The sequence below is a fragment of the Glycine max genome, chromosome 15, assembly GCF_000004515.6.
Source record: "Glycine max cultivar Williams 82 chromosome 15, Glycine_max_v4.0, whole genome shotgun sequence".
Taxonomy (NCBI): Eukaryota; Viridiplantae; Streptophyta; class Magnoliopsida; order Fabales; family Fabaceae; genus Glycine; species Glycine max.
In genome coordinates, this window is record NC_038251.2 from 2,119,721 (window position 1) to 2,135,206 (window position 15,486).

Genomic DNA, 15,486 nt, shown 5'->3' on the forward strand with positions numbered 1-15,486 from the left:
TTATTTTCCAGACAAGCTAATCCCCCAAAAAAAGTTAAAAACCGACCCCGTTCAACTATTATTCAAAGCCAATATCTAAAGTGATACTATAAGTACTCTTGGTAAAAAAAGATACTCTTGGTCAACACCAGTCACAGGACGTGCAGATAGAAAACACCCATCTTAACCCGCTAAACATGATAGTAATGGTATTGAAAAAATAATAAATAAATGGAGTATATCCGACGCATTAATTTAACATTTAATTATACTATCAAATTTCACAGTTACTAACAGTACTTCATTTTTTTTATACAATTTGTCATTAAGAAAGAGGTCTTGAATTGAGTTCCTTTCTCATAAGATAATAGGTATATATTGTCACGATGTGAAATTAATGTATATGTCGGTATGCATGCAGTGTTAGTATATGGCACTTTGCACATGGCATGGTGTCTTTGTTGCATGGAGTGCGTTAGACACCTCACCCACCCTCACTCAGATTGATAGAGATAAATTTATTTATTTTATTGGGAATGTTATACACTCGTTCTCCACGCAGATGGATGGATATTTACATATTCTTCGATAATGTCACTTTAGTATATATAGCTAGGCAGCTCGATCTCATGGATCATCATTCTTTTTTTTTTAATTAAAGATATTTGGGATTTTTTTATTTTACATTCAATTAATTATTTTTTAATCATTATAAGATAATTGATTAAGTATCAAATAAGAGATCCCAAATATCTACAATAAAATCAAACAAAAAATGATTATCCACGAGATCGACCTAGCTATACTAAAGTGGACAACCTTTCTTAATTAAACTATTGAAATACCAACAGTCTATGAGAAAATGTTATGATTTGTTAAGTCAATTAATAATTAATTTGCATGCATAAACTATAATGTTTTTGTTTTCGGCAATGTGTGTGATGAGTGACGACTCCACCGCGCTTTGAATCATAAGGTGGCGCCCGCCATATGTACTTTCAGGAATCTTAAAAGAAATTGGCAGAAAGTTTGTCCCTAGCTGGAAGATAATCAAACTATTGTACAATCACAGGCTCATGCCCTCAATTTTTAATTTTAATTTGTCCTATATGCATACATGTGCTTAGAGATCCTTCGTATGGGTAGCAGATCAATTTTTTTAAATAATTCATGGTAATATAGTATTTTTGAGCCCATCCCGCTTATTTCGTGTGAGTTTTGCCCGCGAGGTCCGTGGATTGTCCATAAGTCCACTTAATTCATGGTTTGAGAAACCCACTAACTATAGCACCTTAAGAATTCCACTTAATCCAAATCTTTCATTATTGACATGTGATATTTTGAGCATCTAAATTACAACTATGATTTTCAAATCAACATTTAGTATTGGTTCACTGGTGCTTAAAAATATCGAACTAGGTTGGCTTCTTGGTGACAATGTGCAAGCCTTGATATGCACTAAAAATTGGTTACTAGGATTTGATGAATAAGGTAAATAATGTGTAATAATTGTTGTCTTTTAATCACTTAACTTTAGTTGATTCTACTATTTATTATCGTTTTGAGTTTTAGGAAAAAAATATGAAGATGTGGAGATAGAGAAGGCTCAAACTACTTCAAATATGGAATCATTTGTTGTTGGAGATATTTAAGTTTCATATTTTAAAATTATTACTTGAATTTTCTTTTGTTAAGACATTATTTATTTTATTGATATAATTGACTAATTATTAATATTTTATTTATATTTGTGTTGAATTTAATTTGATTGTGTTTCATTGTTATTGAAATTGAAATTATTTTAAAACTAGGTCCGCAGATCAGTCCGTTTGACCCGCGAGGTCCGCGGGACAGGATCAAACCAATTCATTAGATCCGTGTAAGAATGCGGAATGAGTTGGTCCGGTCTGCTGCCAATGTAAACTTATGCAGACAGACCTTATATGGGATAGACTGACCCACTTATCCACTCCTACATGTGTTGTAGATATTTGGATAAGGCTATTTTAAATGAGATTTTCTAAAGAGTATAGTAAGTAGTAATTAGTATGTGAATTATATACGATAAATGTTTATTTTTATATAATTAACATTCCTATAATTAATAATTGTTTTTAATATATAAATTATATTATAATTAAAATTTATAATGAATAATTTTTTATATATTAAAATTTTAACAATCTATTTAAATTGTGATACTTAAAAAATAAATTATTGAAATTCAATTTATAGACAGTGATAAAAGAATATATTAGAATGATCCGTTAATAGAATATCAATTATATATATAAAATATAAAAATTGAAATAATTGAAATATATTTTTGATTTATTGTGAAAATAACGTGCAAAATATGAGTCCACCTTTAGATAAGAGAGCTGAAATATTGCAATGTATAACTATAATCGAGATAGTGAGAAACGATAGGAGTCTTATTCTCTAAATTATAATAATTATGTATTTTATGAGAAGATAAATAAAAATATGTTTATGTTAAATTTTAATGAATTAAAATTACAATTGTTTGAAATTAAATAAAAATTTACCCATGCTTATCAGTTATCATTGACTCAAAAATAGAGTTTTAATAAATAAGTATCAATTTAATTTGAAAAATATCAGGCTAATTATATATTTTTATTTGAAAAATACATGAAAATAAATGTTTCATTATTTTCTATATATTCTTAAAAGCATGTCCAAAATAAAAGTTATAATTATTTATGAAGGTACGGATGCATGGACACTCCATTTGGACACCTTGAAATAGAAAAGAAAAAATATAGATATAATAGTTAATATGAATTTTATAGGATAAGAGAAATAAAAAAATAAGTATTTAAAATATGATATGATTGTATGAGTGTCTATATATATAATTACTAATTGATATGCAAGAGAAATAAAGTAGTGTTTGAGATGTTGGTCTTGAGTCTTGACGTGACATGTGTTGAGTGCTTTGGCCAAGTGGCTCTAAATGAGTATCCGCCTATCCAGACGTGTCATCAGAAAACTCGTCTAGAATGCATGCACCTTAAACCTTAAACTTGTTTCACATTCCATCATAATTATATTTACTTCTTTCCTTATTCGGTTATACTTTAAAAGCCATTATGATAAATTCAATTTTTATATATTTTTAATTTGTGAATAATATAAAAAGCTTACGCTATCAAACATTTGTAGTGTTTGGTAGGGGTGGAATTTTTTATATTTTGAAATCATATTTGAATGCTTTCGTAATAAAAATTAACTTAGAGTAAAATGCATTACACAATTACACAATTTTACATCAGGCAAAAATTATTTAAAATTACTTCAATTTATAATTATTTATGGACTCAAAATCTAGGTATGATTGTATGAATTCATTTCTAATGTAAAATTAAATATCTAAAAATATATCTAAAATCAATTATGAATTGAGAATTAACTTTTTAACGTTAAACCAAACATGCACTCAAAGTTATTTCAACTTATAATTCATTTTAAAATTTTCTATAAGATAAAATCAAACATGTAAGAATATATTTAAAATAGATCCAAAATCAATTTTTTAACATCAAAGCAAACAGACACTTATCCAAATATTTATTACTCAGATTATCAATACAAAGTTCCAATTTTGATCGGAAAAAAAAAACCAAAAGTACCTATGTATGAAACAACTTATAAGTTTTATTTATTTTCAATTAGTTTTATAAGAAATTAATTAGTGAATAAAAATATTTATTACATTAAAAAGTAAACAAATTACTGTATTTTTAGTCGTAAAAAAGCTCAATAAAACTTATAAAAATAATGTTGTATCTTCCTATAAATCCTCTTCTCGCTTTTAAAAAAAGTACTATTAAATAAAAAAAAAATATTAATGTCTTCAGTATATGAATCATGTTAAAATATTTATTATAAAAAGAGAGTAAGAAAATGTTGTGGGGAAGATTTAAAATTATCCAATTCACAAATGTACTCAATAGTAACTACTAACTAGTAAGAAGGAAATGTTGAATATAATAATTATTGATTTTTATCTGGTTTGGTTCTTTGCATGCACGTATATGACAGTTTGGTTTGCACATTGGAGTCTGAGTCCGCTACAAGACATTTATGTATCATCATCTTCGTTTCTTAGTCTTCCTCCTTAATTATAAATACCACCAGGGGCTGTGCTTGGCATCCTCACCCAAAAAAAAAGATCATACATAGTAGTGTTGGTGGGTTGCAAAGATGCTTGGGGGTCTTCTCCATAGGGGTCATAAGATAAAAGGGACAGTGGTGTTGATGCGCAAGAATGTGTTGGACGTGAATAGCGTAACCAGCGTTGGGGGAATTATTGGTCAAGGTCTCGACTTAGTTGGCTCAACACTCGATACTCTTACTGCCTTCTTGGGCCGATCCGTGTCTCTCCAGCTTATTAGTGCTACCAAAGCTGATGGTTCCTTTTCTTCTTTCTTATTTTTCCTAATTACTTCATCCATGCATGCATGCCTTCAATTCTCACCTATGTTGCTCATCAACTGATGCCAACATCTATTAGTGTTTTCGTTTAACGGTGTTTCATTTCAATCTATCCTCTCACATACTTCTCCGTTCAACGGAGTTTGAATTCGTGTAAAACATAAACCATACACACGCTAGATGTTTATAATCATGACGCGTGTCCTCCTTGTGTGTCTTCATTATTTGTTATATGAGATTTGAATATGTTATTAATTATTAGTATAGCATGTGCAGCATTCTCACTCTCTTACCAAGCTAGCTACGTTTGCACGCACGTCTATAAATGTTTAATTTTTTGTTTATGTGAAATGTGAAACTAAGTCATGGTAGAACGGCTTCATATTGGTTTTTACTTTTGTTTTCACTCTTTCTTTTCTTTGGGTAGCCAACGGAAAAGGGAAACTTGGAAAGGCTACCTTTTTGGAAGGTATCATTACTTCATTGCCAACTTTGGGAGCAGGCCAATCTGCATTCAAAATTAATTTTGAATGGGATGATGGGAGTGGAATTCCTGGAGCATTTTATATCAAGAATTTTATGCAAACTGAGTTTTTCCTTGTGAGTTTGACTCTTGAAGACATTCCAAACCATGGAAGCATCCACTTTGTTTGCAATTCGTGGATTTACAATGCCAAACTCTTCAAAAGTGACCGCATTTTCTTTGCCAACCAGGTCAAGTATAATTAATGAAACTTAAATATAACTTTTAAATCTTCAATAACTTTGTTTGTTTTCTCTAGTTATTTCATTTTTCCAAAAAAAAGTTTTTGTCAATACCCGAGTGTCAATTAATGTGGTTTATTTTGAAGTTGTTGAACTTTAAGGCATCAATGAAAAAATAAAGTTAACAAAACATATTGCAGACATATCTTCCAAGTGAGACACCAGCTCCACTAGTCAAATATAGAGAAGAAGAGTTGCATAATTTAAGAGGAGATGGAACTGGAGAACGCAAAGAGTGGGAAAGGATCTATGATTATGATGTCTACAATGATTTAGGTGATCCGGATAAAGGTGAAAATCATGCCCGTCCTGTTCTTGGAGGAAATGACACCTTTCCTTATCCTCGTAGGGGGAGAACTGGTAGAAAACCAACAAGGAAAGGTTAGGCTTCTATTTCTATTTTTAAATTACTCTATCACAGACTCAAATCTGTTCTTCAATTCTATAATATTTATGAGGTCTTAGCATAAATGTACTTTTAATATGTCAAGAGTCATATAACTTTGAATTGGTATATTGTTTTAGCTAGAAGAGTTCTACATGTACATGTTAACATAAAGGTTGACTGTTTCTAATCAAGTAATCCTAAATTATCAAGGAGTACTTAGAAACAACCATTTCATTAAACTTTAACTGTTTTTCAATTATGAGTTTGAAAATTTCTGTTTTTGTTGCTAATAAGTTCTGCTATTTTCATTAAACAGATCCTAATAGTGAGAGTAGGAGCAATGATGTTTATCTTCCAAGAGATGAGGCTTTTGGACACTTGAAGTCATCTGACTTTCTTACTTATGGACTAAAATCCGTATCTCAAAATGTTCTTCCATTATTGCAATCTGCTTTTGATTTGAATTTCACACCCCGTGAGTTTGATAGCTTTGATGAAGTTCATGGACTCTATTCAGGCGGAATTAAGCTGCCAACAGATATAATCAGCAAGATTAGTCCACTACCCGTGCTTAAGGAAATCTTCCGAACTGATGGTGAACAGGCCCTTAAGTTTCCTCCTCCTAAAGTAATTCAAGGTATCTCATAATATTAAGTACCTGTATCTAAAATGGCGTTACAATTAACAACATTGGAGTGCTAATAATGGATATCTGAATTAATCCTATTTCACTAAGGATATTTGTTATTATTTGAGCAGTGAGTAAGTCTGCATGGATGACTGATGAAGAATTTGCAAGAGAAATGCTTGCTGGTGTAAATCCAAACTTGATTCGTTGTCTTAAGGTTGAGTTTTCTTTGCATGTCAAGTTTGTGATTGATATCCTTGATTGGCAGGATGACCCAATGGAGGAGGATCATATATATTTCCTTATAATTTATTATTGCAGGATTTCCCTCCACGAAGCAAGCTAGATAGCCAAGTCTATGGTGATCATACTAGTCAAATAACCAAAGAACACCTAGAGCCCAACTTAGAAGGGCTCACTGTAGATGAGGTATATAATATGATAAACTTGTGTTTCGAAATAAAATTTTATTTGATGAATTCTGTTATTTTATGTGTCTAGTTTTTATTTTAGATGATGTTTCTATGAATAATAAGAGTAAATTGTATTTGGTTGGAAAGGCAATTCAAAACAAGAGATTGTTCCTACTAGATCATCATGACCCAATCATGCCATATTTGAGGCGAATAAATGCAACCTCCACAAAGGCTTATGCTACCAGAACCATCCTTTTCCTGAAAAATGACGGAACTTTAAGGCCACTTGCCATAGAGTTGAGTTTGCCACATCCTCAGGGAGATCAATCTGGTGCTTTTAGTCAAGTTTTTCTGCCTGCAGATGAAGGTGTTGAAAGTTCTATTTGGCTGCTAGCAAAGGCTTATGTAGTTGTGAATGACTCGTGCTATCATCAACTTGTCAGCCATTGGTATACATTTTCTCAACGAAATAATATAAAAATAAATAAACTTATATATATATATCTATAAAATGATTATTAATATCTTTTGATGGATAATAGGTTAAACACTCATGCAGTTGTTGAGCCATTCATCATAGCAACAAACAGGCATCTCAGTGTTGTTCACCCTATTTATAAACTCCTTCACCCTCACTATCGTGACACCATGAACATAAATGGCCTTGCTCGGTTATCACTGGTCAACGACGGTGGCGTTATAGAACAAACATTTTTGTGGGGAAGGTATTCTGTGGAAATGTCTGCTGTAGTTTACAAGGATTGGGTTTTTACAGATCAAGCATTGCCTGCTGATCTTATAAAAAGGTAAATCATATATCTTACAATAGGAAACATGAAACTCAATTTAATTTATAGTTAACAAAAAATTGAAGACACTTTTGATGTTATATAATTAATGTCATGTGATATAGAGGAATGGCAATTGAGGATCCATCGTGCCCTCATGGCATTCGCCTTGTGATAGAGGACTACCCTTATGCTGTTGATGGACTTGAGATATGGGATGCTATCAAGACATGGGTCCATGAATACGTTTTCTTGTACTACAAATCAGATGACACACTTAGAGAAGATCCTGAACTCCAAGCCTGCTGGAAAGAACTCGTAGAGGTGGGTCATGGAGACAAGAAAAATGAGCCATGGTGGCCTAAGATGCAAACTCGTGAAGAGCTAGTTGAAGCTTGCGCTATCATCATATGGACTGCTTCAGCACTTCATGCAGCTGTTAATTTTGGACAGTATCCCTATGGAGGTTTAATCTTAAACCGTCCAACTCTTAGTAGGCGATTCATGCCTGAGAAAGGTTCTGCTGAGTATGAGGAGCTGAGGAAGAATCCCCAGAAGGCTTACTTGAAGACTATTACACCAAAGTTTCAGACCCTTATTGACCTTTCTGTTATAGAAATCTTGTCAAGGCATGCATCTGATGAGGTGTACCTTGGGGAGAGGGACAATCCAAATTGGACATCTGATACAAGAGCATTAGAGGCTTTTAAAAGGTTTGGAAATAAACTGGCACAAATTGAGAATAAACTCTCAGAGAGAAACAACGATGAGAAACTGAGAAACCGTTGTGGACCAGTTCAAATGCCTTATACTCTGCTTTTGCCTTCTAGTAAGGAAGGATTAACTTTCAGAGGAATTCCCAACAGTATCTCTATCTGAAGAGGTTTGTGGTTCCTTAAGTTTTGTGGCTTTGAATAAAAGATAGAAGAGAAGGAATCTGAATTTCTTCATCCAACCTGCACATGGTAATCTAGTGTGTTTGAGTGCTTTCATGTTTGGCTTTAATAAAATAAAAGCAGTTGTTTTGTAAAATGTTCAGAATCAATAAAAGCATTTACTGCTTTGCTTTGTGCGCTAACGTTAGTCATCTAACTTGAATAGAAATAAATAATGAGTTGGACAAAAGCTACAACGGCTTGATAACCCATTGTTCAAATATAATCCGTAATCTTTGTTTTATTTTTTGTTACAAGAGATATAAGAAACAAAATATATAATGCAAACTTTATTATTAAAATTATATTGGGTAAGAGGTTGGTGTCTGACCACGAATTTGATGGTCAACCTATATTGATAACATCACAGGACGCAACTAACTACCCAAATATCGTTATTATAACATATAAATGAAAGTTTACAAATTGAAGAGAACCTTGTGCACGAGGATAACTTTTTTATCATTCCATTCAGTCTATTAACAATGTACATGACATAAAATTAGTAAATATAAAAAAGAATAATCCTTGAAGGCGTTAAACTCGAACAAACCTGGTCAATTAGAAGATTTTGAAGTTTGGGACAATGCTTGAATTTGCAATACATCTTGAATAGTCGAATTCAATGCTGGTTAAATTGGGAAATTCGGGAATCAAGCCATCAATGATTTCCACTTCGTCATATTCCATACCTAAGAGGTACATCCCAACAACAAAATATCATAGATTCCCATCTTCCTTACAAATAGAAAGAAATGACAAACAAATAAAGTATTCATGCGCAGGAACTCAACGTTATAAACAACTTTCAATGGAATTATATGTTTACAAATAAGAGCTCTGACTAATTTCGGCAATTTTTTAAATTTTGCTTCAATTTCATAGCTATCAAATCTTAAATTTTGCTTTAATTTCATGACTATTTAATTACAAAAATTTTATTATTTTTTAAAATTTTATTTATTTTTAAATAAAATCTTTTTAATTTATTTTACGAAAAATAAAATATTACATGAGACATTTGATCCTTACATTTTAAAAAAATTCAAAATTTTAGTTTTTTTATTTTAAAATACAAACATTTAATTTTTATATTTTAGAAATTTCCTAATACTTGTTCCCGTATTTTAAATAATCCATAATTTTGGTTTAATATTTAATTTTTTATTTTATAATTAATTAAATCATTTCTTCATGACATCTTAAATAAATATGTTAATTAAATAAATATGTTAATTTAAAATTCAACTAACCAAAAGAAAAAAAAATCATAACTAAAATTGAGAATTTAATCGGTATTACAATTTTTTAAAAATAGGAGGATTAAATATTTTTATTTTAAAATAAAAGGACTATAATTATGAATTTTTTAAAATAAGAAGACTAAAAATATCTTAATCTTAAGATGGAAGAACCAAAATTAGAGATCAAATAAAATTGGGGATCATAATTACATTAAAAAAAGGGCTTGACATATTTTCGAAATTTACTCCTTGGCTCGTAAGTTTCTCGTCACAAAAGAAAAAAATTATATTGTCCAGCTTCAACACCAAAAATAAGTTCAGGTATATAATATATAATTGTGATTAAAGTGGAATGAAATATGATAAAGAAAATTAGAATGCTATTATTTAAATATCCTAAATGGAATGGGAAAAAAAGTAGTCTCACCCTAAATCAAGGCAAAAACTATTATGAGTGAAATTCTTAGAAGACAGAAACGTGAATTAAAACCCACACTAAATGCAAAAATAGGAAGGAATTAGCTAAATCAAGAACATGAAACACAAATAAGAGCATTGCTTATATGATAACTTATTATTAAATGATAATATAAAATTTGAATTGAAAATGGATGAAGTTCAAACTGATAAATTATAACCAATAATAACGAGAGCTAAGTAATATCATCTGATACATCTAAAATAGATGAAGTTTGCAGTGGATTTCATGCATCTAAAATAGCCAACTTTGTGATGACTTACGGAGTATATGGAGGTGGAGAAATGAGAAGCTATGGAAAGGAAAGGGTGTTCTGGTTTCAAATGTGCTCGAAAGATCTCAAGGTCTTTTCTGCACATTAGTGCTCCAAAGATCTCAATTCTAACCTAACAGTTGCGGTGTATGACACAGAAAATAGCTCTTGCAGGTCTTTTCTGCAGGACTTATAACTTGCAACATTGATGCAACTTTTTTCAAGAATAATAATCAGTAAGCAAACAGGATTTAGAATGTGCATCCGAGATGATAAGGGGAACACTTCTGTTGGCTGAAACTGGATGGATAAATTCGGTGCTGCAAGTCAATGAAGGCGAGGCACTTGGTTTACTGCAATTCATGCACAGGATCTAGGAAATGGGACTGCAGAATGTGATTTTTGAAATGGGCAAATTGGTTGTAGATGAAATTCTGCATCCTAAGGATGATGTATCTGAATTTGGGGCTATCATTGAGGATTCTAAGCAGTTGTTCTTAATAGTATCTTAAAATGAATATGTTAGTCCTAGGTACCTTATAATGTAAAGTACTGTTGTTTCCAAATGGACCAAATCTGTTTCCCTTTTACCATCATTTCTTTAAGAAAATAGATACTAAGGTGAGGAAGTGGTAACTTTGAGGCAATGCAAAAATATGAATACACGGGCAATGAAATTTTAAGGACAACCCTTGCTGTAATGGAAATCGTTTACATAAGATGATGATTTATTCTAGTTTGCACTTTGCCATGCCAGCTATCATTGTTGAAACATGCGCGAGAACACTTAACAGCAATTTATACAAACAGAATTTCTTCATTAACACTTAACAGCAAACACGAGAACATTCAATCACCCCAAATACATAACTTAACCATACATAGGTAGATGAAGGAATCATATTCCTTCTATTCACTTTTATTGAAAACCAGGGAAAGTACTGCAACAACCATAGAGCCCCTAGATGGAGATACTGTTGGGAATTCCTCTGAAAGTCAATCCCTCCTCACTAGAAGGATAGAGCAAAGTGTAAGGCATTTTAGCCGGCCCACTGCGGTTTCTCAACGTCTCGTCCTTGTTCTTCTGTATAAGCTTTTGTTCAATCTCTTGAAGCTTCTTTCCAAACCTCTTGAAGGCCTCTAGTGGACCAGCATCAGAAGTCCAATAGTCACCACCATCTCTCTCCCCAAGGTAGAACTCATCAGATGTGTGCCTTGACAAGATTTCTATAATTGTAAGGTCAATGAGGGTCTCCTTCTTGCCAGTAATAGTCTTCAAAAACTCCTTCTCAGGGTTCTTAGCCAAAGCTGCATACTCAGCAGACCCTTTCTCAGGCATGAATCTCCTGCTAATGGTTGGCCTGTTTAGGATTAAACCTCCATATGGATACTGTCCAAAGTTAACAGCTGCATGAAGGGCTGAAGCGATCCATACGAGGGTAGCCGAGGCTTCAATCAACTCTTCACGAGTTTGCATCTTTTGCCACCATGGCTTATCTTTCAAATCACCATGACCCACTTGGACAAGTTCTTTCCACCAAGCTTGGAGCTCGGGATCTTGTTGAATTGCTGCATCTGACTTGTAGTAGAATGAGACATATTCATGCACCCAGGACTTGATGGCATCCCATATCTCTAGCCCATCAGAAGCATAAGGATAGTCCTCAATCAAAAGCCGAACTCCATGGGGAGCAGATGGATCCTTAACCGCAACTCCTCTGAATTAAAAGCACCCAAATAACATTGATTAGCACAAGAGTTATATCAAGCCTGAGGCCTTTTTTTCTTCTTATGTCATTGATGACTTAAATAGATTTAGATTCTTTATTTTTTCAGCAATATATATTTCTAATTTGTTAATAAACTTTACAAGATTACATACCTCTTGACAAGATCATTAGGCAATGCTTGATCAGTGAAAACCCAGTCCTTGTAAATAACAGCAGACATTTCCAAAGAGTACCTACCCCACAAGAATGTTTTCTCTATAATACCGTCTGCATTGACCAAGGATTTGCGGGCAAGTGAATTAATGTTCATGGTGTCACGATAGTGAGGAAACAAAAGTTTGTAAATAGGGTGAACCACGCTCAGATGCCTGTTTGTTGCTATGACGAATGGCTCAACAACCGCATGAGTGTTTAGCCTGCCATCCACGTTAATATGTTAATCATCTATTTATAAATATATTGGCAAATTTAATTGTATGCATCTCATTGCCAATTGACAATATCATACCAGTGGCTGACGAGTTGATGGTAGCACGAATCATTCACAACAACATAAGCCTTTGCCAGTAACCAAATGTAAGCTTCAACTCCCTCGCTCGAAGGCACGTAGACTTCGCTAACAGGACCATATCCTTCACCCTGAGGATGCGGCTTACTTAACTCAATGGCCAATGGCGTCAAGGTTCCATCACTTTTCAAGAAAAATATGGTTCTTGTAGCGTAAGTCTTTGTGGTAGTTGCATTTATTTTCCTCAAATATGGAATGAGATAGTCATGGTGATCTAAGATGAACAACTTCTTGCTCTGGATAGCCTGTTCAACCAAGTATAATTAATTAATTAATTAATTGGTTGATTGTTGTTCATTGGAATCACAATAAAAAAATAAAAAAACAAAAATAGTTACAAAGCAGTAGCAGAAACATTATAGTGAAATAACTTTAATGTGAAACTAAATACTAATATCATTACCTGCTCAACGGTGAGCCCACCCAAGTTAGGCTCCAAGTGTTGTTTTGTTATTATAGAGGTATGATCACCGTAGGCTTGAGAATCTAGCTTGCTACGTGGTGGGAACTCCTGGAATATATTTAGCACACAATGACATCAGGTTAGCAATCTCAAATTTGACAACCAAAGTGCATCCAAGCTTTTGGTTGCATGTAGTTTGTTACCTCAAGAATCTTAATGACATTTGGATTAACACCAGCAATCGTTTCTCTAGCAAATTCTTCATCAGTCATCCATGCAGACTTATCCACTTCACCAAATAATAACAGTTCAAAAATTCATCCATGTGATTAAATATGTTGAATAAAAACAGGAGTATATTGATAATATTCTACATATTCAAAATATGTAGCATACCCTGCATCACTTTAGGTGGTGGATACTTGAGGAACTGTTCGCCATCAGTTCGAAAAATTTCCTTGACCACTGGTATAGGGGCGATCTTGCTAAGAAAGTTTGTAGGTAGTGTAACTCCACCTTCATAGAGTTTGCGCACTTCAGCAAAGTTATCAAACTCAAGGCTCAAAAGATTGCCATCAAACGCATCAGTCAACACGGGCAAGACGTCTTGAGCCACTGATTTGATTCCATAAACGAGAAAATCTGATGACTTCAAGTGACCAAATGCTTCATCTCTCGGAAGGTAAACAAAATCACTGGGCTTCTCACTGTTGGGATCTGTTAAGATAAAGACGACAACTCAAAGACCTTATACTTAGTACTTTTCTAACTTCTAAGGAACACAACACACTTTACTAATTCAGTTATGCTAAAACAAAAAAACATCAAAAGTATACATTTCATCAGAAAAGATGCCTAAAAACAAACATTAAAAAGTAATAAATTAGTGACTAGTGAGAAACCTTTTCTAGTTTTTCCTCTTCCGGTTCTTCCTCTGCGAGGGTAAGGTAAGGCAGAACCTCCAAGAACGGGGCGTGCATACTTTTCACCCTTATCTGGATCGCCCAAGTCATTGTAGACATCATAATCATAGATCCTATCCCATTCCTTGCGCTCACCAGTTCCATCCCCTCTTACATTCTTCAATTCTTCTTCTCTGTACTTGACAAGTGGAGCCGGTGTCTCGCTTGGAAGATATGTCTGCATTATAATTTATGTGTATAACAACTTTTGCATCCATGCCATGTGGTAAAGTTCAACAACAACAATAAACGGTACACATCATGCAAGACTCTAACAAGATGTTAGACAATGTATAACAGTATTTAAGTAGCTTACATTGTTGGCAAAGAAAATGCGATCAGAATGGTAGGATTTTGAGTTGTAAACCCAGGAGTTGCATACGAAGTGAATGGTTCCGTGGTTTGGAATGTCTTCGAGAGTTAGAGACTTGAGATAGAACTCAACTTGCATGAAGTTCTTAATGTAAAATGCACCGGGAATTCCGAAGTCACTGTCCCATTCAAAATGAACATCGTATGCATCTTCGCCAGCTCCCAAGGTTGGTAACGACACTTGTCCTCTTAAATTTGTAGCCTTTCCAACTTTTCCTTTCCCATGTCCTATCAAACAAAATTTCACACATTTTAATCTCATACGAAACTTATCCCTTAAAATATATATATATAGTTTATTTCCTAACAGCAAAGCAAATGTATCTAGGAGAAGGTAATTATACCATCAGCCTTGGTGGCACTAATGAGCTGGATGGAGATGTGGGACGCCAAAGCAGTAACGGTGTCGACGACTCCTCCAATGATGTTAATGCCGGTTCCGATGACACCCTTAACACTGGTAATGCTGTTGATATCCAACACATTCTTTCGCATAATCACCAAGTTCCCCTTTATCTTGTGACCCTTGTTTCCTCCGATGATTCCAAACATCTTTGCTACTTGTTAATTTCAAATAAACAAAACTCACTCTTAGATTGTTGTGGAGAACACAAGCATAGGAAGCTCCCTTTTATAGAGACTAGAAAAACTAGCATGAACGTATAAGATATTCAAAAATCTAACGGATAAGCTTCTGTTTTATTTTATTATTATTATTATTATTATCTGTTGAGGTACTTACACGCGCGTGGCACAGTCCAAGATGGGAAATGAAAGACAAAGACATTCCTCTCTGGAACATGACATTGAATGGATTAAAGACAAAATAGTGATCGAGTTTCCACTTCCATTATTGATTTTTTGTCGTTGTTTCATTCTTCATTTAACTGTCAATCACCACCGCTAAATTCCTCTTACGCGATTACATATAACTGCAGTATTGGATATTTAATTTAATAGTTTAACAAGTATATTTATATTCTTAATATAATGTTTTTTTAATTTATTTTTCTTAACCCAACACCTTTTCACATACTAGTTAATACTCACTCCTCAGTTAAGTAAAGAAAAAAATACAGTGTAAACAAATTTTATTTTCATGCTATTTAATGATAT

General features: G+C 33.2%; 2 protein-coding genes across 2 annotated transcripts; one reads left to right on the top strand and one right to left on the bottom strand.

Moving 5' to 3' along the window:
* Positions 1-4,157: 4,157 nt before the first annotated feature.
* LOX3 (lipoxygenase-3) lies at positions 4,158-8,503 on the top strand. The gene is made up of 9 exons (NM_001248454.2): positions 4,158-4,417; positions 4,868-5,154; positions 5,346-5,586; positions 5,910-6,230; positions 6,353-6,438; positions 6,543-6,650; positions 6,782-7,086; positions 7,180-7,443; positions 7,551-8,503. Exons 1-9 carry the CDS (start codon positions 4,210-4,212, stop codon positions 8,302-8,304), a joined length of 2,574 nt encoding a protein of 857 aa, NP_001235383.2. The 5' UTR covers positions 4,158-4,209; the 3' UTR covers positions 8,305-8,503.
* A 2,504-nt stretch (positions 8,504-11,007) lies between these two features.
* Positions 11,008-15,000, bottom strand: LOC100803358 (linoleate 9S-lipoxygenase). The gene is made up of 9 exons (XM_003546693.5): positions 14,715-15,000; positions 14,315-14,598; positions 13,939-14,176; positions 13,433-13,753; positions 13,240-13,325; positions 13,037-13,144; positions 12,574-12,878; positions 12,218-12,481; positions 11,008-12,053 (listed from the first exon to the last, which is right to left on the bottom strand). Exons 1-9 carry the CDS (start codon positions 14,920-14,922, stop codon positions 11,297-11,299), a joined length of 2,571 nt encoding a protein of 856 aa, XP_003546741.1. The 5' UTR covers positions 14,923-15,000; the 3' UTR covers positions 11,008-11,296.
* Positions 15,001-15,486: the final 486 nt, after the last annotated feature.